The sequence below is a fragment of the Triticum urartu genome, chromosome 1A (assembly GCF_056163025.1).
Source record: "Triticum urartu cultivar PI428250 chromosome 1A, HENAU_Tu73, whole genome shotgun sequence".
Taxonomy (NCBI): Eukaryota; Viridiplantae; Streptophyta; class Magnoliopsida; order Poales; family Poaceae; genus Triticum; species Triticum urartu.
The window spans coordinates 418,630,125-418,651,915 of record NC_141873.1 but is presented as its reverse complement, the minus strand read 5'-3'; the positions used below and the strand labels follow the sequence as shown (position 1 = coordinate 418,651,915).

Here is a 21,791-nt window from a genome sequence, read left to right as displayed (position 1 = left end):
CTACTCATAAGGGCATCTCCAATGGTTGTAAGATAGTTGTTGGTAGATTTTGCCACATGAAATTTTTGATGATGTGTCATATAATAAATGAAGGAAGAGAGAAAAGTTGTATGTACATGAACCAACACCCTTTGCACAAGCTCCAATGTAGAATGAGAGAGCATATTATTTATTATTTCACATTCTATTGGGCAAACTACATACAAACCATTGAAGTTGTTGTATGTTAAGATGTTGGTTGATGACATGACATATTTTACCAACAAACTAACATACAAACTGTTGGAGATGCCCTTAGCTCACCACTTTTATTTGCAGCCCTTCTTATCCATCCGGCATGTGGAGGAAACACGACCAGCCGCCGTGCGCGGTGACGTCCCCGCTGACGCCCGGCCCCTGGAGCACGCAGCTCGCTGGCTGCTCACGGCTCATCGTCACGGCCTATTTATGGATCCGCCGCCTGCCACCGGCCGCCGGCAGAACTCCCGCGACTATCAGGATCGGCCGGCTATACACCGTGAACTGCGCCACTAGACTAGGAAGAAAATGGGGTGGAAGGGCGTCCTGGGGTTCGACTACGGCGTCGTGCAGGCACCGCTCGGCCCCGACATCTCCGGCCCGGAGCTCGCCGCCGCCGTCGCCAACGCTGGCGCCATAGGCCTCCTCCGCCTTCCTGACTGGGTACCTCCACTTTCCTACCCTCTTTGCTACTATTTACATGCGCTCTGTCAGTCTTGGCTAATCCCTGGAGCCCCCTACCTGCCTGCAGTCGGCGCCGGACCACGTGAGGGAGCTGATACGGAGGACCAGGAGCCTGACCGAGAAGCCATTCGGGGCGGCCATCGTGCTGGCCTTCCCGCACGAGGAGAATCTGAGGGTCGTGCTGGAGGAGAAGCTCGCCGTGCTGCAGGTGTACTGGGGCGAGTTCCCCAAGGAGCGGGTCGACGAGGCCCACCGCGCCGGCGTCAAGGTCTTGCATCAGGTGAGAACTTTAGCTGAAGGACATTTCACCGGAATGGATAAAACCCGGCTGCGGCTTGTGCTTACTTAACACTTATTTTCTGAACTGTACTTAACACTTGTTGTGCCGTTCTTATTACCACTTTACTTGTCTGATTGCGTTTGCCTAGTCTATGTTCGTTCCAATTTCAGTAATTAACATTTGTGATGTCATTGTGGTACTAGAATGGACTCTTTCTTCCTACTCACACTCCTGACTAATAGTGCCCAACTAATTAGATAGAATTTGTTGGAGCAAAATCATTTTGCTCTTGACAGTTGTGAGAGTGCAAAGTCCGGTGGCCGTTAGCTAAGATATGGCTGCTTAACACCTTTGTTAATTAGTCAAAACTTGTGAATGGTATGTATCAAACTTGCTAAATCATTGGAGGGCGGTGGACGTTGACTGGTCATTATTCTGTATATGTCCAACTTCAAACAAGTGTTGTGTTCTTCAATGGTTTTGGTGCAAATGTAATGAACAACAACGGAATGGGCTTTTATGTATATAGACAGATGGAGACTTCCAACAGAATTTGGTCTCTCACAATGATATTTGGACTAAGAACAGAAGGGGCTAGAGTTTCTTATATGGACTCTGTCTCTGCAGCAAACCATGAAGTTATGAATATAGCTAATTAAATCATACTCCCTCCGATCCAAAATAAGTGTCGCAGTTTTGAATTGTGGTTAGTTCAAAACTGCAACACTTATTATGGATCAGAGGTAGTATTTTCAGCCTTTCCAACAAAGAAATCAGAGCTTTCTACTATCAGTGCACACTTGCAGCTATTCTAACAAGTACATTTAAAATTCATAAGCTTCTTTTGGAGGCCTAGTAAGAAACTACAGTACTGTTATGTCAAGTTTTAGAATGTGATCCTTTTCATAAAAGAAATACTTCTTATAGGTAGTGAACATAAAGTTGAGTTTATAGGAAAATGCTCATTACTCATTTCTCTCCAATTTCCTAGGACTGCTGGGATCATGGGGTGATTTGTAATATTGATGAACAACTAGGACTAGCATCTGATGTAGACTATTCAGGTTTCAATGAACTCCTTGTTGGTGCGAAGAAATTCACAATAAGTGGCAATGCATGACCTGTAGTCAAGGCTTTGGTGTTCTATGATGATGATATGAGCATGTAAGTCCTTGCACTTGTTCTGTTGATTATGCACATTTAGATTTATTTTTTCCTTTGTGACTTGAACAGGTTGGTAACCTTGAGGAGGCAGCAAAAGCTAAGGAAGCTGGTGTAGATGGAATTATCGTTCAAGGCCGTGAAGCAGGGGGGCATGTGATTGGTCAAGTAAAGTCACTACACACTGTTTCCATCTTGTTTGTGCTTCAATATTTTAAAATGCTGTTAGGCAGTTTACCAAGAAGCAAGCACGCATGCAATAAGAATCTACACAATGTGCCCGTGATATAGTCCAGGCTACTGATTTAGCTTAAGGCCCCTTTTGTAGTGTCATCTTTGGAAGCATGACACATCTTGCAAGTCTGTTTCTATTTAATTGTCTTCATGGGCTTTTATCTCAAACAGCTTTTCTTCTTTGAATAAAAAGGAGGGTCTGCTACCATTGCTGCCGAGAGTAGTAGATCTAGTTTCGGATAGTACTATTTCAGTTATCGCCGCTGGTGGAATTGTAGATGGCCGTGGCTACGCTGCTGCATTGGCACTTGGTGCTCATGGTGTTTGCTTAGGAACTAGGTACTTGCTCAGTCTTGCCTTTTTATGATTATGTCAAGCAAAGCTTTTCTTTATACTTATGCATGTTCTGGTTTCCGCATTATGAAATTCCTTAATATTCAGGTTTGTAGCCACCGAGGAAAGCTTTGCGCATCCGCTGTATAAGAAAAAGCTAATTGAGATGAATTGCACGGACTATACAACTGTGTTCGGGCGTGCTAGATGGCCTGGTGCTCCACAACGTGTCCTGAAGACACCTTTCTATGTTGAGTGGAAGAATCTTCCAGATCATGAAACAGAGGAAAATCAGCCTATTATAGGTCATTCTATCATCCATGGTGTGGTATGTATTAGTTTTTTTTTTAATTTACACCCTCATTCTGCATTTAGAAGTTGAAACCATCTGTGGTATGACCTTTTCTGGTTTTCTTATTTTGACCAGTAATGTACAGTACTTTACTCCTAAAAGTCTTACCCCGGCACAGTATATAGGCACAGTGATGAGTGAATGTGCTTTATCAGAACTTGGTTGGCTAACTTCAGTTCTCAGGCATCTAATTTGGGGAAGTTTACTTCCCAGTGAGAAACATGAGTCTTCAAGCTGTACCTTTGAAACTGTTTGTCAATTTAGACATGTCAGCTAACTTTAGGAGCTCTTGGACACGGGAAAGGCTGCCCAGTCCAATGTAGGGCCAAACAAGCCCCACAACTGAACCTAGCTACTTTGCAAGTTATAGCTCAAGCGATCAAATTTTAAATGGCAATGCCAGCTCAGAATGATTTCATTGATATGATCCTTGGGGAAAAGGATCTCAAAATGTTTCAAAATGACCATGATTATTTATTAACTTCTGTTTTTTTTTAATTAAAATTGGGTCTGTTTCCTGGGCATATAATGTGCATTTTCGTCATGTTACTTGAATATAGGTTGAAAAACAGAAGTTCTAGGAGAACTTGTAATGTACCATAGTTGTGATTAATCATGGCCATCTATTATGCTGTTTGTACAAGATGGAGCTCAGTAGAGGAGTTCACTCATTCCAAACCTTAAATGCACATTTCATACTTGTGCATCTAGAACTTAATAATGGAGAACTAAGCAATGGTTTCATAATTCCAGCACAAGGATATACATCGGTTTGCTGGTACTGTTCCTAATGCGACAACAACAGGCGATATCGATAGCATGGCCATGTATGCTGGCCAGGGTGTTGGGCTAATCACGGAGATTGTACCAGCAAGGGAAGTTGTCAAGAGGCTAGTTGTCGAAGCACAGCGCGTCATTGGAGAAAAGCTTTCTGGTTTCCCCAAATCATCAGAGTAGTGCTGGTGAAGTCCTTGGTAATTAAACTGTTAAGGTATCTAATGGTGTACGCTGTGTGTTCTTTGTAGGTAATAGCCAATGAAAATAAATGAGTTTTCTAAGGTATCATTTTTTACCACAGTTTTGTACTTGTATGTGTTGTTTGTAAGTATATATTCAATAAAGGTAAATGATTTCAATACAATGAGACTGACAAGTGGAGCATGTAGGCTGGAGCCACTTGTCAATTACACATCGGCTTGTGCTTATGCTTTTGGAAACTTTCATTTTCATGAACCTCAGAGCAGCTGTCACTAATCAGACCTCAGGTGTTGGGTCATCTAAGATACCAACCTATGATACTACGCACTACGGAGATAGTAGCATTATGATACCACCCACTATGAAAGGTCTTAGTGACAAGGGCAAACTAGTAATCCTAACTAGCAAGATTTTGGAGTTTGATTGGGCTGGATATGGTAAAAGAAGTTTTGGAGGTGGTGAATTTGGGAGTAATGTGGGTGGGCTAAAATGACACATTTATTGTCTTAGTTCCAAAGGTAGATGGTTCAATCAAGAATACTCAGTTTCAGCCCATTAGCATGTAGTATAATATGGTCTATAAGATAATATCAGAAAATGTTAATCACGTGCCCAAAGGTTATTTTGCCGAAGGTGATTGAACAGACGAGAAGTGCTTTTGTGTCGGATAATATTCTCATTGCATACTTTCCACGCAAAAATAAAAATGAAATAAAATAAAATAAAAATATTCTCATTGCATACGAATGCATTCATGGAATTAAGATGGAGACTAGTAAGAATGGACTATGTGTGGTGAAGCTCGATCTCAATAAAGCATATGTCGGGCTAGAACGGTGTTTCCTGAAGAAGAACGATGGACTGAACGGGGTTTGCTGACCCTGACCGATGGACTCAATTAATAATGAATTGTGCCTCATCATATGATAGTACAAGATTAGGTTTAATGCGGAAGAACAAAAAATAAATACTCCAGTGAGGGGATCACGGCAGGGTGACTCTTCTGGACGCACATGTTCTAGTTTGTGCTGAGGCACTCTGTCTCAAGTACACAACTCCATCCACTTCTCCCCTGCTCTCTCCCTCCGGTGGATCTCCAGCCACCCAAGGCCCGGGCCATGGATGGAGATGGCGACTTCAACGCCGCAGGCGGCGGAAGGGGTAGGGCGGGAGACGCAGAGCGGCGCTGTCATATCCGATCTAGGATTACTTTCTCAGATTTGAGTAGAAGGGGAAAATCAGAGGAGGAAGCTTGAGGAGGAAGAAGATACAGAGAAATACAATTCTATTACTCGCCAACTCTGTCTAATGTGCTGATGGGTTTATATATCACCCGTACAAGACTTGGACCCCTATCTACTATCACGGCCCGTGGCCCACCAAGCTAAGCCGGCCCAACCGCTCCAGCACCGCTCGAGTCCCTTTCCTTGGCGCCTGCGCCTGCCATCTTCAGTACATCTTCTCCGGGTTCAGTGGTGGGCAGTACGCCGGTACTGACAGGTCCCGGCTCTCCAGAACCAGCTTGTCCCCAAGCTGGTGCATTAGGGAATGATTGCTTAACTGTCTCGTAGTCTTCCCAAGTTGCATCTGAAGGGGAAAGCTTGTTCCACTGGATCAACACCTGGAGCAGGGCATGATTACCTTTCTTTACTAGACGTCGATCAAGAATCAGAGCAGGTTGTAGATCTTCCACTTCCATCAATACTGGTGCCGGTAGTGTTGTGAAGACTGGAGTGTGGTCAGGCACGTGCTGCTTCAACTGGGACACATGGAACATCGGGTGAACCTGACTGCTTGCCGGGAGATCCAGTCTGTACGCCGAAGGACCAATCTTCTCCACGATTGTGTATGGTCCAAAATACTTGAACGCCAACTTAGGAAAGGGCCGATTGACGATTGATGATTGAGTATAAGGCTGTAACTTGAGAAATACCTCTTCTCCTACCTGAAATTCTCGTGGGGAACGGTGTTTATCTGCTTCAGACTTCATTTTGACTTGAGCTCTATGCAGTTGGGTCTTCAAATGTTCAGAGTAACGTTGGCGCTCTTGAATCCATTGGTCCACCTCAGCATTGTCAGTTGTCACCACACGGGGCAACTCTCCCATGTGAGGTTCATGACCATACAGGGCTTTAAAGGGGGAACAGGCTAACGAGGAGTGGTGCGAGGTATTATACCAGAACTCAGCAAGAGGTAACCAGATAGCCCATTTAGTTGGAGTAGCATTGACAGAGCACCAAAGGTACATCTCAAGACACTGATTCACACGCTCTGATTGTCCATCAGTTTGAGGGTGCCTGGCAGTGGACATTTGCAGTTTGGATCCCCATAAGTTCCATAGCTCCTTCCAAAATTTACTTGTGAACACTGGGTCTCTGTCGGATGTTATAGTATAGGGCATACTATGCAGCTTGACAATGTGTTGCAAGAACAGCTGAGCAACCGAAGCAGCAGTGTAGGGGTGTTTCATAGGCACAAAGTGGCTGTACTTTGTGAACCTATCCACCACGACCATAATCACAGAATAGCCACAAGATTTAGGTAATCCCTCAACAAAGTCCATAGTCACATCTTCCCAAGCCCCTTGTGGAACAGGAAGTGGATTAAGCAATCCTGGATACTTACACTGTTCACGTTTTGCCTGTTGACATACTTGACATTGCTGTACAAAGTTGAGGACAGCCTGTTTGAGACCAGACCAGTGAAAAAGTTTCTTGATCCTCTGATAGGTCGCTTGCATTCCAGAGTGTCCCCCTACTGGACTAGCATGAAAGGCTTCAATAATCTTAGTTTGCAGTGCTGAATTTGCTCCAATCCAAATACTGCCTTGATGTCTGAGTAAGCCATTCTGAAGTGTGAAATCTGGGTCCGCTTCAGGTGTAATAGCTAATTTCTGCAGTAGTTCCTGTGCTTCAGAATCAACTTCATAAGAATTTAGGACCTCCTGGATCCACACTGGTTGAGAGGTGGAGACTGCTTGTAGGGAAAAGGCATGTCCCACTCTAGAAAGAGCATCAGCAGCCTTATTATCAACTCCCTTTTTGAACTGAAACTTGAATTGGAGCCCCAACAATTTGGTCATTGCTTTCTTTTGTAGATCTGAAGTGAGTACTTGATCCTCTAAACTGCATAAGCTCTTGTGGTCAGTCTTAATAACAAAAGGGCCTCTTGATAGATAGGGCCTCCATCTATCTACAGCCATGATCACAACCAAGAATTCCTTCTCATAAATGGAGAGCTTGCTGTTGTTTGTGCCCAAGGCTTTACTATAATAAGCTACTGGATGTCCTTGTTGACTTAAGATGGCACCAATCCCCGAGTCACAAGCATCAGTTTCAATGCAGAAGGGTTGTGAGAAGTCAGGGAGAGCCAACACTGGTGTTGTACTCATAGCTTGCTTTAACTTGTCAAAAGCTCTTTGTGCTTCTTCAGACCACATGAAAGCTTTCTTCTGTAGTAACACAGTCAAGGGTTTTGCCAGAATTCCATAATTTTTCACAAATTTTCTGTAGTAGCCTGTTAAGCCCAGAAATCCTCTCAACTCAGTCACCGTAGTGGGAGTAGGCCACTGCAGCATTGCTTTGGTTTTCTCAGGGTCAGTAGACACACCCCTATCAGAAATAATGTGCCCTAGGTACTCCAGCTGCTGTTGAGCAAAGAAACACTTGCTTTCCTTAGCAAACAATTGGTGGTCTCTCAAAGTTTGCAACACCTATCTCAAATGCTCCAAATGAGATTCCAAGTCTTCACTCAAGACTAAAATGTCATCCATGAAAATCAACACAAATCTTCTGGTAAACCGTGCAAATATAGCATTCATAAGGCACTGAAATGTAGCTGGAGCATTAGTGAGGCCGAAAGGCATAACCCTGAATTGAAACTGACCATGATGCGTTTTAAAAGCAGTCTTTGCTTCATCTTCCTCCACCATCCTGATTTGATGGTAACCAGCTCTTAAGTCTAGTTTAGAGAACAATTTAGCTCCTGCCAGTTCATCCAATAGTTCATCCACCACAGGCATTGGAAACTTGCTCTTTACTGTCAGCAAATTGAGCCTTCTATAATCCACACAGAACCTCCATATTCCATCCTTCTTCTTGACCAAGAGCACAGGAGAAGCAAAAGGTGACATACTTGGTTTTATCAATCCAGCAGCAATCATTTCCGACACTTGCTTCTCAATTTCGTCCTTCTGTAGGGGAGAGTACCTATATGGTCTGGAGTTGACTGGGGTACTGTCAGGTAACAGAGAGATGGCATGGTCATAAGCCCTGTGTGGTGGTAGCTGTTGTGGATCTTGGAACACATCAGCATATTCCTCAAGCAGCTGCTGAATACCATCAGGTATGTCCTGTGTGACTGCGCCTTTCTCAGGAGTCAATAGAGCTGTGGCCATACATCATTTCCCTTAACACATTTCTCAAACTGTTCAGCAGTTAATTCCTTTATTTGAGTCACAGGTTTGTCTTTCATGCCTTGCAAAGTAATAGTATTGTCATTGTGTTGAAACTGAATCCATTTCTCTTCCCAGTGACATGTCATGGGCCCCCACTGCTCTAACCAGTCCATGCCCAAAATGGCATCATAACCTCCCAAGGGCACAATCTTCATGTCAGTGGTAAATGTATGCCCTTGTATCCACCATTTCAACCCTTTTGTCTCTTGACTACACCGCATAAAATCCCCATTAGCTACTTTCACTTTCAGAGAAGTGGGCAGTGAGGTGGTAGGGCACTGCAATGTGTCTGCTAATTGCTGATCAATAAAAGTGTGAGAGCTACCCGAATCAACCAACAGTAGCATAACTTTATTTCCCACCATTGCTCTCAGGTGAATAGTCTTTGGATTTTCTGACCCAGACAAAGCATTAGCAGATAAAAATGCAGCAGCCTCGGCTGCAGATTCTTCTACTGCCAGAGCATCCAACATAGCATCCTCTAAGAACATTTGGTCTCCTGCTATAATTTCAGTAGCTTTGATTTGTGCCTCATTTTTTTGCAAACATGACCAGGAGCAAATTTATCACCACAGCTATAGCAAAGGCCATTTGCTCTTCTATAGTCTTTCAATTGCTTGGCTTTCCAAATTTCTCCAGCAGCATATTGTGTTCTTTGCATGGGTTCTCTCTGTTGTGGTGATCTGTATCCCCCATTCTTGTGAAACCTGCCTTGCTGGTTTTTGTTTCTTTCTAGGACCGCCTCTTGCACCATCGCATATTCAGCCGCTGTGTTAACTGTGAGAGGTAACTGTATCTCCACGGCTGCCCTGATTTTCTCTTTCAATCCTAACATGAACTGTGTGACCAAAAGTGTTTCACTGACAGCCCCTTCATACAATCTGACTTGATACACCAACTGGTTAAAATTCGTGCGGTATTCCTGCACAGTTCCCAACTGTTTCAGTAGCAATAAGTCTCGCATACAGTCACGATGCACATTGAGATCAAATTCCTGCAGTATAGCAGATGCAAACTGACTCCAAGATGAGCAGTAATCGGTCAATTTGTATGCCTGATACCAATGAGCTGCGTTGCCATGCAGATGCAGAGCAGCAGACATGACTTTAAAATTTTCAGGAATTTGATACAACTGGAAATAGGCCTCACAATTGTCAAGCCAAATTCGAACACCCTCCCCATCAAACTTGGGAAATTCCATTTTCGGCATCCATGGGCGTCTCGGCCCTTGCTCATCAGACGAAAAGGAATTTCGTGGCCTGGATCCACTGGAGGAGGGGGGCGATGTTGTTCCTTCAAAATCGATCCGTTCGCCTGCGCTGCTGCTGCCGTGGGCGAGCTCGCAAAACACCCGGGCGCGGCCATCCTCTCGAGGTTCGCATCACGAACACCGGCGGATTCCTTGAGCACGCGTGCCACATGCACTTGATCCTGATGGATCTCCCCAAGCGAGCTCACAGAGAGGTTAACCTTGGATTGGACCTGATCTAGCCGAGCCACTTGCTCCTCAAACTTGCTATCCAACCCGTCAAGCCTCGATCGAATTTCAGCGATCCCCTCCACCTGCTCTTGCAGGAGGCGCAACGCCGCAAATTCCTGCATCACCTTTTCCTCAAACGAACCCATCGCCTCCATTAGATGCCTCGTCTGAGCACTTGGCTTGAAAGGCGCCGTCGCCACTCCCTCTGAATTCCGCTAACGCCGATTTCGGATTTCTAGTCGATCGCCCGGGGGCAATCAACAAACCAATCGGTCGATGTTACAGCAGAATCTCGAGATTTTGGAATGCAATCGGACCGATCTAGCTCTGAATACCACTTGTCATATCCGATCTAGGATTACTTTCTCAGATTTGAGTAGAAGGGGAAAACCAGAGGAGGAAGCTTGAGGAGGAAGAAGATAGATACAATTCTATTGCTCGCCAACTCTGTTTAATGTGCTGATGGGTTTATATCACCCGTACAAGACTTGGACCCCTATCTACTATCACGGCCCGTGGCCCACCAAGCTAAGCCGGCCCAACCGCTCCAGCACCACTCGAGTCCTTTTCCTTGGCGCCTGCGCCTGCCATCTTCAGTACATCTTCTTCGGATTCAGTAGTGGGCAGTACGCCGGTACTGACAGGCGCCCCGGCCCGAAGGTCGTGGCAGGAGTTGGTCGCCGAGGGTCTGAGGCGGAGCGCACGGGGTTGGCAGGCGCAGCGCCGGCGAGTTGGTGGAGTAAGGATTGTGCAGCGGCGAGGAGGCGCCGGCTGCTTCCGCTTCCGCGCCACGAAGGCGATGATGCGCGAGTCCCGGCCTCGTCCAGACCATCCATCGCCAATTCGCCAGGCAAGCTGAGCTCCACCCTCCTCTCTTTTCCAAATCCTAATGCTTTGATTTGCTACCGGTTTTTTCATCAAATCAAAAACACTAAACATGGCTTAGCTCCCCTAAACACCTTGTCCCGCCCCGCTATTTTGATTTTGATTTAGCTGAAACTGAAACCAGGCTAGCGCAACACTCGACACGTAGCGTCGTCCTCTCGGTCACTTCCACCACCACCCGCCAGCATTATAGCTTCCTCTTTTTCCATAGATGGAATCACGGAAGCTCAACCTCTCCCTCTTGCAGTGCACCCACCACCAGGCCACCACCGCCACTAGTCCTCTCTCCCTTTGGGTCACTTCCCTGTTCCCTCCTCCACCATTTCCCATCTGCTCTGCAAGCTGCGTGCTGACGCGGTCGAACCTTTGTTTGTTTGGAGGCTTTCTCTCCACCAGCGCAAGCTCGACACACGCCGGTGTCTATAAAGGATAGCCTTGCCCTTGTGTGCTTTGCAGGGACTAGCAGATATGTTGATCGAAACTCTTACCTTAGCTTTCTGTCTCTACCACTCCCCTGATGTGATTAGATACATGATACAAAGATTATTCGGTGGAACTCTGTGGCGTCTCGCAGTGCAGGAAGCCTTTTCGTTTGGAATCTTTTACCCAGCCACCCCACAGACGACACGACCCTCTCCCTAGCCATGTAGCTCAAGGACGAACCAGACCGAACAATCTGATTTGACCCACGTCACGTATAGGCACAGGAGCATTTAGGGCGTGCAAGGTTCAGCACGCAGCATTTAACTTGAGGCCCCGAAGCCATTCTTGTGCTCTGCCCATCTTTCTTTCTCTCACAAATCCAACCGAGGTAGAGTGAGCGAAAGAGGAAGACGCATTTGCTGCTCTGCGCCGTGCCGTGCCCCCCTTCCAGTCGAGGAAGATCCTGTGCGCTGCCGCCACCACCCGGTCGTCCTCTCTCCCTCTCGGTTCCTTCCACCACCAGCACCACCAGCACCACCTCTCCTCCTCACACACCAAGCTCACGCACATTGGCGTCACCCCCAGCTTCCTTTCGGAATCGCAGCTCCAGCCATGGCATCCTTCGCCAATCTCCTGATCTCACTTTTCTCGTTCACCCTCATGCTCCTGCACCTGCGGTATGCGACGACCTAGGTGCAGGCCTCTCTCCAAGCCATCGCACATACATTGTGCTGCTGAGGCCACCCGTCGACGCCGGCAGCGAGGACGACCACCGCTGGTGGCAGGATTCTTTCCTGCCAACGCCTCTCGCCGGCTCCCATGAGCCACGCCTCATCCATACCTACACCGAGGTCTTCACGGGGTTTGCCGTGAGGCTCACCAAAGCCGACCTCGCCATGGTGTCCCAGAGGAAAGAGTTTGTGCGGGCGTTTCCAGACCATCTCTGGCGCCCCAGCACTACTCACACTCCCAAGTTTCTCGGACAGGAGAAAGATGCCGGGCTGTGGAGGGACACCAACTATGGCGAAGGAGTCATAATCGGTGTAGTCGACACCGGCATCTATGCGGCGCATCCTTCCTTTGATGACAGTGGCATCCCGCCACCTCCATCAAAGTGGAAGGGTTCATGCCACGGTACTGCTGCTGCCCATTGCAATAACAAATTGATTGGTGCGAAGTTCATCACCGTCAATGACTCTGGAGATGTCATAGGGCATGGGACACATACCTCGTCCACGGCTGCTGGGAACTTTGTCAGTGGTGCCTCGGCCCAGGGTCTCGGCAGGGCCACAGCAGCCGGGACTGCTCCACATGCACATCTGGCCATGCACAGCATGTGTACGCTTCGTGGGTGTGACTCCGCTGACATCGTTGCGGGGATAGACGAAGCTATCAAGGATGGGGTTGATGTGCTCTCACTCTCCCTCGCCCCTGTTTACGATGTTGAGTTCAGTGCAGACCCGGTAGCCATTGGTGCACTCAGTGCAGTAGCAAAGGGCATCGTTGTCGTGGCTGCAGCTGGGAATAACCGACCCAAATCATTTCTTGCAAATTCTGCACCATGGTTGCTCACAGTTGCAGCTGGCTCAGTGGACCGAAGCTTCGAGACTGTTGTGCAGCTTGGGAACGGCAATCGCATCAATGGAGAGGCTTTTAACCAGATTACAAACTCAAGCTCCAAGCCCAAATCTTTTCCTCTGCATTTGAACAAGCATTGCAAGTCATTGCCTGGAAAAAATGTGGCCGGCAAAATTGTGATTTGCCATAGCACAGGACCAATGAATGACACTGGGCCATCAATCAACAAGACCGACATCAGTGGCATCATCAGTGCTGGGGCGGCTGGTGTAGTGCTAATAAACATGAAAGCTGCTGGTTTCACCACCCTTCTCGAGGACTATGGCAATGTGGTGCAGGTGACTGTGGCTGATGGCAACAATATCAGAGTATGTGAGGACAACAAGCAAAGCCAGTGCCAAAGTCATATGCAAGAACACTGTGCTTGGTGTCCGTCCATCTCCCACGGTCGCGGCATTCTCATCCTGCGGTCCCAGCGCGTTCAGCCCCGGTGTGCTAAAGCCAGATATATTGGCACCTGGGCTCAACGTCATTGCTGCATGGCCACCACTCACCATGCTTGGATCCGGGTCATTCCACATAAAATCAGGGACGTCCATGTCGACTCCACATGTCAGTGGTGTCGCTGCGCTTGTCAAGAGCTGCCATCCTGACTGGTCTGCTGCTGCTATCAAGTCAGCCATCCTCACCACTGCTGACATCATGGACAGCACTGGTGGCCCGATCTTGGACGAGCAGCATCAGAGGGCAACCGCTTACGCCATGGGTGCTGGCCATGTCAACCCTACAAAAGCAGTTGATCCAGGCCTTGTGTATGACCTTGGCATTACTGAATATGCCGGCTACATATGTGCTCTCCTTGGTGATCAGGACTTGGCATTCATTACGCGTGACCCGAGGTTGTCCTGCAAAATACTTCCCAAGATACCTGAAGCACAACTCAACTACCCTACCATAACGGTGCCACTCAAGACAAGGCCGTTCACAGTCCACAGAATTGTGACAAACGTGGGCCCATCAAATTCCATATACACACTGAAGATGGAGATCCCCAAATCTCTTACAGTGCGAGTCTACCCAGAGACGCTGGTGTTCTCCAAGGCTGGACAAAAGATTAGATATAGTCTGACGGTGAGCAGCTCTGACAGTGAGAGCTCAAACTTCATGGAGGGAAGTTTGAGCTGGGTCGCAGTGACCCATGTTGTGCGCAGTCCGATCGTTGTCGCACTTTTGTAAGCGGGAAGAGTATGTGTGATATGTGCGATGTTCTAGAGAAATGACTGTCTTTTAACTAGTAGGATTTCCATGTGTGGAAACTAATTGAAGTTTGGATGTGGGGCATCCATTGCTCTGTCGCAAAACTGACCACACATACACTGCCAGTTTGTGATGTGGTATTCATTCTCTATAACTCTGTTACTTTGAAAAAGAAAATGATTTCGTATCATATCATTTGGTTCATCAGGTTTGCTTACATCTACATGGAAACACACAACACTATGTTGTTTGGATACTGAAATGTGTGTTTTGAAACCAATTTTTTTATGCTTCATATTATTTATGCATTCAACTATGTGGACATGTTCTTAGCTGCAAATATTCTGATGAGGGATGTGCCTAGCAAAAATGGTTGTGTTTAACTGAATTAGATGCAGATAAAATCCGAAAGGTTTTGACATTTGTGTTTATTTTACGCCCATATGCTCCGAAGTTACCTTAATCATGCCTCAATATCTATAACATACAGTGAGTTATATTATACCTTTATTGTGCTGCAGAATTAATGCCATGGTTTTGTTAGAATTTGTGTCCCTGTATTTTCCTAGGAAGATGCTATTTATCTTGGTAAATTTGGAGTGATTGTGTAACTTTGTTTAGATATGTCAGATATACAGTTAAGAAACTGCATTATTATTTATTTTCTGTGAACATGAAGACTTGCGTTACCAGTTTTATTTCGATGATATGTAACTTTTATAAGTTATGTTTTGTTGTGCAGGCGGACACATTCAGATTTTAGAAATATTATTCAAGTGCTTGTTCTTGCTAGTGACCGAGGAATATGGAGTGGCATGCACAACCACAAATGGTATTTCAAGCAGTTTTTTCATGTTATGGTCTCCACCCGAGTAACAAAATTGGGAAAACCCTAGTCGTAATCCCAAATAGATATTGCATTCTTGATTGGCAACAGAACAGCATCCCCAAACCATTCTGAAATTCTTGTCTTTTTTCACCTTTTTCCTTTAGTTTATTTGGTGTGATGCTGCTAAGGTGTTCTGCAACTAACTGTAATTATTAAAGACACAGTTCTATTCTTCCTTGAGTTATTCCATACCTTAATAATCTCAGGTTTGCCATTTGGACCTTTCTATGAAACCCCTTCTCTAACAGGTGCATGCACCATTATTTCATCGATAATCATTTTCATTTTGCAACAATGTTTACATCAAATGGTGCTGCAGATGGATAAAGTGATATCAAATGCTCAAGCTACCCTAGGAACACTTATGTCACAACAATCAATAATTGGTGGCATTACTATGAAGATAAGCAACATTGGCAGGTATTCACCGTATATCTTTTTTAGTTGCCACCAAAAAATATATTTCAAGTCTAATGCGCATCTGACCAAATTGTGTTTCCTTGCTTCTACAGATTAATCATATGACTGTGACATTGACAAAACAAAAATGCCAACACGATGATCATTGGTCAGTAATTGTTGATACCAATTGATCCCATCTCAAAGTGCCTATCAGATGACCATTCCTTGAGATAATGCCACATTCCTCAGCCACCAGACAAGTTCTGTTTGCTCCTGGTTTTACATGTAAGAGTTCAAGAATTTTGCATCTCCTCATCCAATTCCCTGCTCATCGCTAAAACTATGTTAGTTATCCCAGACAAGTTCTGTTTGCTCCTGGTTTTACATGTAAGAGTTCAAGAATTTTGCATCTCCTCATCCAATTCCCTGCTCATCGCTAAAACTATGTTAGTTATCAATATGCACTGGCGAGCCAAAATGATAAAATTATTAGCATGTTTAATGTTTTTATTTTTGAGAAAACAGTACAAACTCTCACCCTTATGAACGCACACGCATATATCCCTACTGGTAAGAAAGTAGTAGTCTGATGAGGCAATAACTGACATAATCCTGTCACGGGATACTAGTAATTAATTTTGTATGGTATATTTTGGAGCGAATAAATCGACATCCAGAGGATATTGGGAAACACTTTCCTACAGGCGCCTATTACTGGAGGATCTTAATTAATTACCGCGAACCATACAAAGGAAACACTAATGCAGGAAGTAATAATAATAATAATAAAACGGCAAAATAAGGTATTTCAAGGCGCATCTATCTCTATTCTTAATGAAGCAGTTGGTAGCTTGGTACTCCGGTTTTATTTTCGGCCGGTTTTATTTCGTCCCACCTTCCACCACCCCTTTTCCCACTGATTTTTATCTATCTACAAATCTCCACTCCCACTGGTTTAAGCCGGTTATCAATCTTTGGTAATGCAATAAAAGTCACACGGAAATAAATCATACCATGGTCGGAAGTCAATCTCAAACCCGCGAATAGATTTGGTAACCGAATAAATACAAATGAAAGGGTGGGGACGTTCGTATACAAAAGGATGGTAATCTCCATCACATGCATACCAATTAAACTGAATCAATCGCGGTCATACTAATCTCCATCGCATACATAATCTCTACACCTAATGGAGAAGTCCGTACATCATTTGGTTGGTTCGCACGCAGTCATTAATCTCTCTCTATTTCTAATGGAGCAGTTGGTAGTCTCGCTTCCAGGTTTTTTTTCGTCCCATCAAAGCCGGTTTTTTTCGTCCTCAATCCCACCTCCCACGTCCCAGCGATTCCCTCAGGACCCGCAAACCAAAAAAATGCTATGCATCGACGATTTCCAGCGGCAAACCTCCGGTCGATGGAGGAAATAACGAAGTAAAAAAAATCTACGAAATAAAACCTACGAAAATTAACCAGACGTCAGCACCCACGAGCGATACCTCGTGCCCTCGAAGCACTAACCCGCACGAGTCGTTCGCCGCCTTCATTCGTCCGTACGTCCGCCGCCGCCCTCCCACTGCAAAGCAAGGTCAGATCTGCAGCCGATCCCGTTGAGGGTCCACGGCGGATCACTTTCACATCGATCCCCTTCTGGAGTCGCACGCGGATCTCCTGATCCGGCGCTGTTGTCGTTTAGGATTCAGGATCCGCCATCGATTGCTTCCAGGACCCGCCGCCGAACGCTTCCATGACCCGCCGCCGATCGTTCCAGGACCCACCGCCGATCGCGTCGAGGATCCGTCACCGATAGCGATCAAGGTATTACACAGTACACAGTTTATCATACAACCAACGCATGCTCATACAGGCAATAGAAAGTTTATACACACATGATCTTTACTTTCTGTCACATTAAAATCACTCTTTTAGTGGGAAAGTCTGCTAAGGAAACATCACATTGTAGGACATAATTGATCCTGTTGAAGAGTAGCACAGGTGAAAAAGACCAAAAAGGACAAGAGTGTTGATCCATTAACTTGCCTGTAGGTCACTCTAGACATGAGCGTGTGTAAAACCTTAATGTTCCCGTGCTCAGTTCCAGTAGTAAGATCTTAAATGTTGTGCCAGGTAGAAGTTATTTTGGTACCTGGTGTCAAAGAATTTCTAGGAAATAAACATTTCTCATATTTCGGACCATAAGCAATGATCCTCTAGATAAGCAATAGTGTCAAACTATGAGAGGATATTACCTTACATAGTCTGACACTGTGTAACCCTCTTTAATTTGAGTTTGAAACACACAAGGGTTTTGCATATGCAACAAGCTATCTTGAAAAAGTAATCTTAATGAAAGGTTCACTCCATGTCTATACTGTCTAAAAGAGGACCATGTCAGCAAACACAGGTTTTCAGTGCTGTTTTTACCTCGCTAGGTGTTGGATGACAATGCAACGGAGGAGGTGGATGCTGCCAAGATGCAATAGGCAGCTCCGGAGTACTGGGAAGCTGCTCCCACTGGTGTTGGTGGTTGCCATAGGTTGTGTGTGCGCCATAATCAAATGAGTTAGGGGCAGAAAATTGTTGTGAATACCAATGGTAGCCGGCTCCACTGCAATTGTTGAAGGATGGCAGGGGTGCCTGAAATCATAGGCAACAGCTGATGGTAAGATGATGGAAAAATAGACACCTAGGCAACACATCAAAAGTAGCCCATCACAGCATAGCAGAAATATATAATTTCATCTTTGTTGCTTATTACTCCCTCCATCCCATAATGTAAGACGTTATTACATCCAATATACTATAACATCTTACATTATGGGACAGAGGGAGTATATTCCAATGAACTCAAATAATGAATTTAATATAACAGTTTAGTTGCTTTTAGGCTTACTGATTACATATTTTTAAACTTGGTGCCCATAGTTTTTTTTTCATCTTTTACTTTCAAAACACATAATGAAAATTGCACAGAACATGTCAAGTTGGATCCATCAACCATGACAGCACATGTGAGAGAATTACTACTAAGAATATGTATCTTGCGAGTAATTCTTAACAAGTGAAGATGGTCCGTTCCAGGGCTACAGAGCTACAGGTCAATAGAGGAGATAGCAGAATATCATAAGCTTCACCAATGTTTTTATCTCATGAGGTCCAACCTCACTGTTATAAGTCAACTGCTGTTTTGATGGTGGTGGCTGCTGCCACAGTGCCTGGTGACGACCATGTACAGGGGCGAACGATGCATAACCAGAGTCACATGGTCCATCTGGCTTGTTGAAGTATTGCCACGCTGGCTGGAATGGGTACATTCTAATTAATTTTGCTTGACGATGATGAGAAAATAGACAACTGTAAAATAGGGTATATGGAATACAACATACCAGATTGTTTTGGGGCCACAATGAATGCCCAGGGGGATAGCTTGCCGCATCCCACTTTTTGAAGCACTGCTGTTGTGGTTGTAAATGGTGCGTTCTAATCAATCTTGCTACCCCCACACGCTCTATTTCAAACTTTCTTGCCATCAGACAATGTTCATTTCGTGTCAGGGAGCTGCCATTCCATATGTGTGTATGGGGAACAAACAGATTTCATAATAGGTGTTCTACTGAGCAAGGAAACTGATTTCAGAAACCAGAATTTCCATGTTGACAATATATGTGGTCAGGCAAGATAGCATCAAAAAAGTTTGGAAGTTAGTGCATTCTTTATCCTTAATCATACATGTCGGCCGGTCTATTTTGTTGTTCCTAGATTTCCTAGTAGCTAAATATGTATAGTTCCTTTCGGTCAGCTAAACGTCAATATGTTGGATGATGTTGTGGAGATGGCCACGAGAGGGGGTTTGCATTTCCAAAGTCAAAGGTGGCCATCGCCTTGATCTGCCTGGACCTCCTGACCTTTCACAACGCTGAAACAGGAAACACATGTTGGAGGAGGAGACCATAGGCTAATGGTAAGCATCAACTATTTGTTAGCTATCAATCTTGTCCTTTGAGCATCTATACTTTATTTCTTAAACCATTATGCATGAGCTTTGCAGGATGATTTGGATGAGTGGATCAGAGGATGACATGAACAGGTATTTCCATTCGATCATACCCAAAATGATAACGTATACCCTCACTTAACATGCATGTGCTTGTGTGGAGTGCCTGCAAAATTAATAGCTCAAGTCTCTCAACACGCGGATGTGGAGAGACTTCTCCTAGCGGTCATTGCAACTGTGATATGCATTTCCTTGCTTTCGGCTCTTATCAAGTTTGTAGCGTCTGGGAATGTGCACATGAAAATCCACACGTAATAGTATTGTAATGCGATTTGGCTGTTATATTTTTTTCACACTGGTTTCTAGAGATGTTCAAGTTATCTCATATACTATATCGAATTATAATGAATAAGTTAGTGTACATACTGATTTGAAGATTCTTTTGCTGTCATACACATATTACTGCAGGACCATAGCGGACCATTGCAATGCGGCAAATCAAATTTCAATACGCAGCACTCTTCTATGTGGATCAGTAAGTTTTTTATCTACTTTCACTTTTAAATTGCTTGTTGAAGACACTTGATTCACTTTGTGCCTGTTACTTTAATCTTGCTAAGTGCATACAGAAAAAATTCTACTTGCCCCTTGTCATGCACAAAATCGAATAAACATTGCAAATTACTTTACGTGAATCTGATCCTATAGTTAAATATTATTTGGTCTAAGAAATCTCTACTACTATTAAACAAGCAAACATATTCATTGCTAAGTGCACCCAACCTCCGTACACACAGAAACACGAATCAATTACAACCGCACGATTAGGGTCACTTAATTTAATCTAACCATTAAGATTATATACTAACTCCATCAAAACTGTGTTTAGCGATTTGTCCAGGCGGACGAAAACTCTGCTGCAAGCGCTCCACGCCCCGCATCCCGTTCGTATCCTATAAACGAGGAAACAAACACCCCGTGGAGAATAAATTAGGCGTTTAAAAAAGAGAAAGTACCATGCATGCTGAGGAGCAACCGGTGGAAGCTTACCACGCGAGAGAACAGGGTCGCATGCATCAGGTAGTTACTGCTTCCGTTAATCAAGGTAGAAAACAAAAAAAATAAAGCTAGACCATCTTGGATATTCCTCCCAAAAATCCTTTCAAAAAAATTCCCCAAATACGACGCCTTGATACGAACAAAGACGTGGCCCAGCATCTCTTCACGTCGCTCGCCGGCGCAGCGAACGTGCTCGCCGCCGACGTCCACGTTGCCGTGTGCGGGAGCACGGACCGCTTGGGATACTGGCATGCCTTCATGGTATTCCACGGCTGACACCGTCAAAAGCGATCTCTTCATCCAATCGGACAAGAACCTCTCCGCCGCCGTTGAGGGCGTCTTCACGCTGCTCGGCCATGCGTGCGATGTCTTCTTCTTCGGCCGTGCGACGCCGCCGCCCTCTCCGAACGTGCAGGATTGGTCGCTCCACCCGGCGAAACAAAGAGTAGGTCTCGGCCGGCGCGCATGCAGTGGAACCTGGATGGGCAGGAGGCTCGCCAGGTCGGCCATGCGGCACGCCCGCATCGTCAATGTCGTCAAGACAGATACAACACCTTCAGGCTATACTCTTCCTCTTCATCTTCTCCACCTTCATTGCACTGGAATCTCACGTGTCCCCAGCGGCCCCGCCTCCATGTCTGATGAGAAGAACCCCTACAATATGCATGTATCTTGTCAACTCAATCCCCTCTTATATTATTTAAATCTCAGCCAGATAGCCACGTTTGAGGCAGGAACTGCAAGTACTTTAGCCAGTGGGATCTATTTTGTGAGGGAATGGACATGCCATAGGGCACAGGTGAGTCCCCTGGTTGCTCTTTATATTTCTATTCTTATTTTTCTGTTTGTTTCTAATCTTCTTGATACTTTTCGCATGACAGTACCCTGCGTTTTTGTGTTACTACTATCTATTGGCACCATGTCTGACATTTGCTGTCTTTTTGCACATCGGGTTTCTGTGTTTTGTGTTTTTGTGCTATATAACAGAGAGTATGCAGTTATGTGTTTGTAGTTCTTAGAGGGTGAGGGGGGCTGCAATGGGGGCTTGTGAGCTGGATGCACAATTGTCAGCAGTGACAAGCTTAGATTGGGGATGTGAAGAGGTGCATATGCATGATACATTCCAAATCACGGGCAGATACCTTGATTTGTTACAAGTGTGAGTAATCTCATTTGAATATATTGCGATCCATTCCATAGATTTGTACTCACTTTATTGCTCGGCATAATTGAATTGTCTGTGTCCAAAATGCATATGATTTTATTTTGTACGCTCACACTAGATGCCACCACACAATTACCACTTATAATAACCGGTTCTTTTAGAATTAT

General features: G+C 45.1%; 1 protein-coding gene and 2 pseudogenes across 2 annotated transcripts; 2 read left to right on the top strand and 1 right to left on the bottom strand.

Moving 5' to 3' along the window:
- The first annotated feature begins 342 nt into the window (after positions 1-342).
- LOC125515171 (uncharacterized) lies at positions 343-4,253 on the top strand. The gene is made up of 6 exons (XM_048680612.2): positions 343-681; positions 770-982; positions 2,216-2,311; positions 2,571-2,716; positions 2,819-3,038; positions 3,816-4,253. The coding sequence occupies exons 1-6, from the start codon at positions 547-549 to the stop codon at positions 4,017-4,019; spliced, it is 1,014 nt and encodes a 337-aa protein (XP_048536569.2). The 5' UTR covers positions 343-546; the 3' UTR covers positions 4,020-4,253.
- A 3,499-nt stretch (positions 4,254-7,752) lies between these two features.
- On the bottom strand, positions 7,753-10,122 carry LOC147991487 (uncharacterized; annotated as a pseudogene).
- A 721-nt stretch (positions 10,123-10,843) lies between these two features.
- On the top strand, positions 10,844-17,954 carry LOC125515180 (subtilisin-like protease; annotated as a pseudogene). Its single transcript, XR_015603481.1, has 5 exons — positions 10,844-14,009; positions 14,862-14,951; positions 15,328-15,428; positions 15,521-15,695; positions 17,839-17,954. The product of XR_015603481.1 is annotated as a subtilisin-like protease (transcript).
- The last annotated feature ends 3,837 nt before the right edge of the window (positions 17,955-21,791 follow it).

Coding starts and splice junctions, on each gene's coding strand:
- LOC125515171 (XM_048680612.2), top strand. CDS start 547: ATGGGGTGGAAGGGCGTCCTGGGGTTCGACTACGGCGTCGTGCAGGCA. Junction 983..2,215: donor GCGTCAAGGTCTTGCATCAG/GTGAGAACTTTA, acceptor TGACTTGAACAG/GTTGGTAACCTTGAGGAGGC. Junction 2,717..2,818: donor GGTGTTTGCTTAGGAACTAG/GTACTTGCTCAG, acceptor CTTAATATTCAG/GTTTGTAGCCACCGAGGAAA.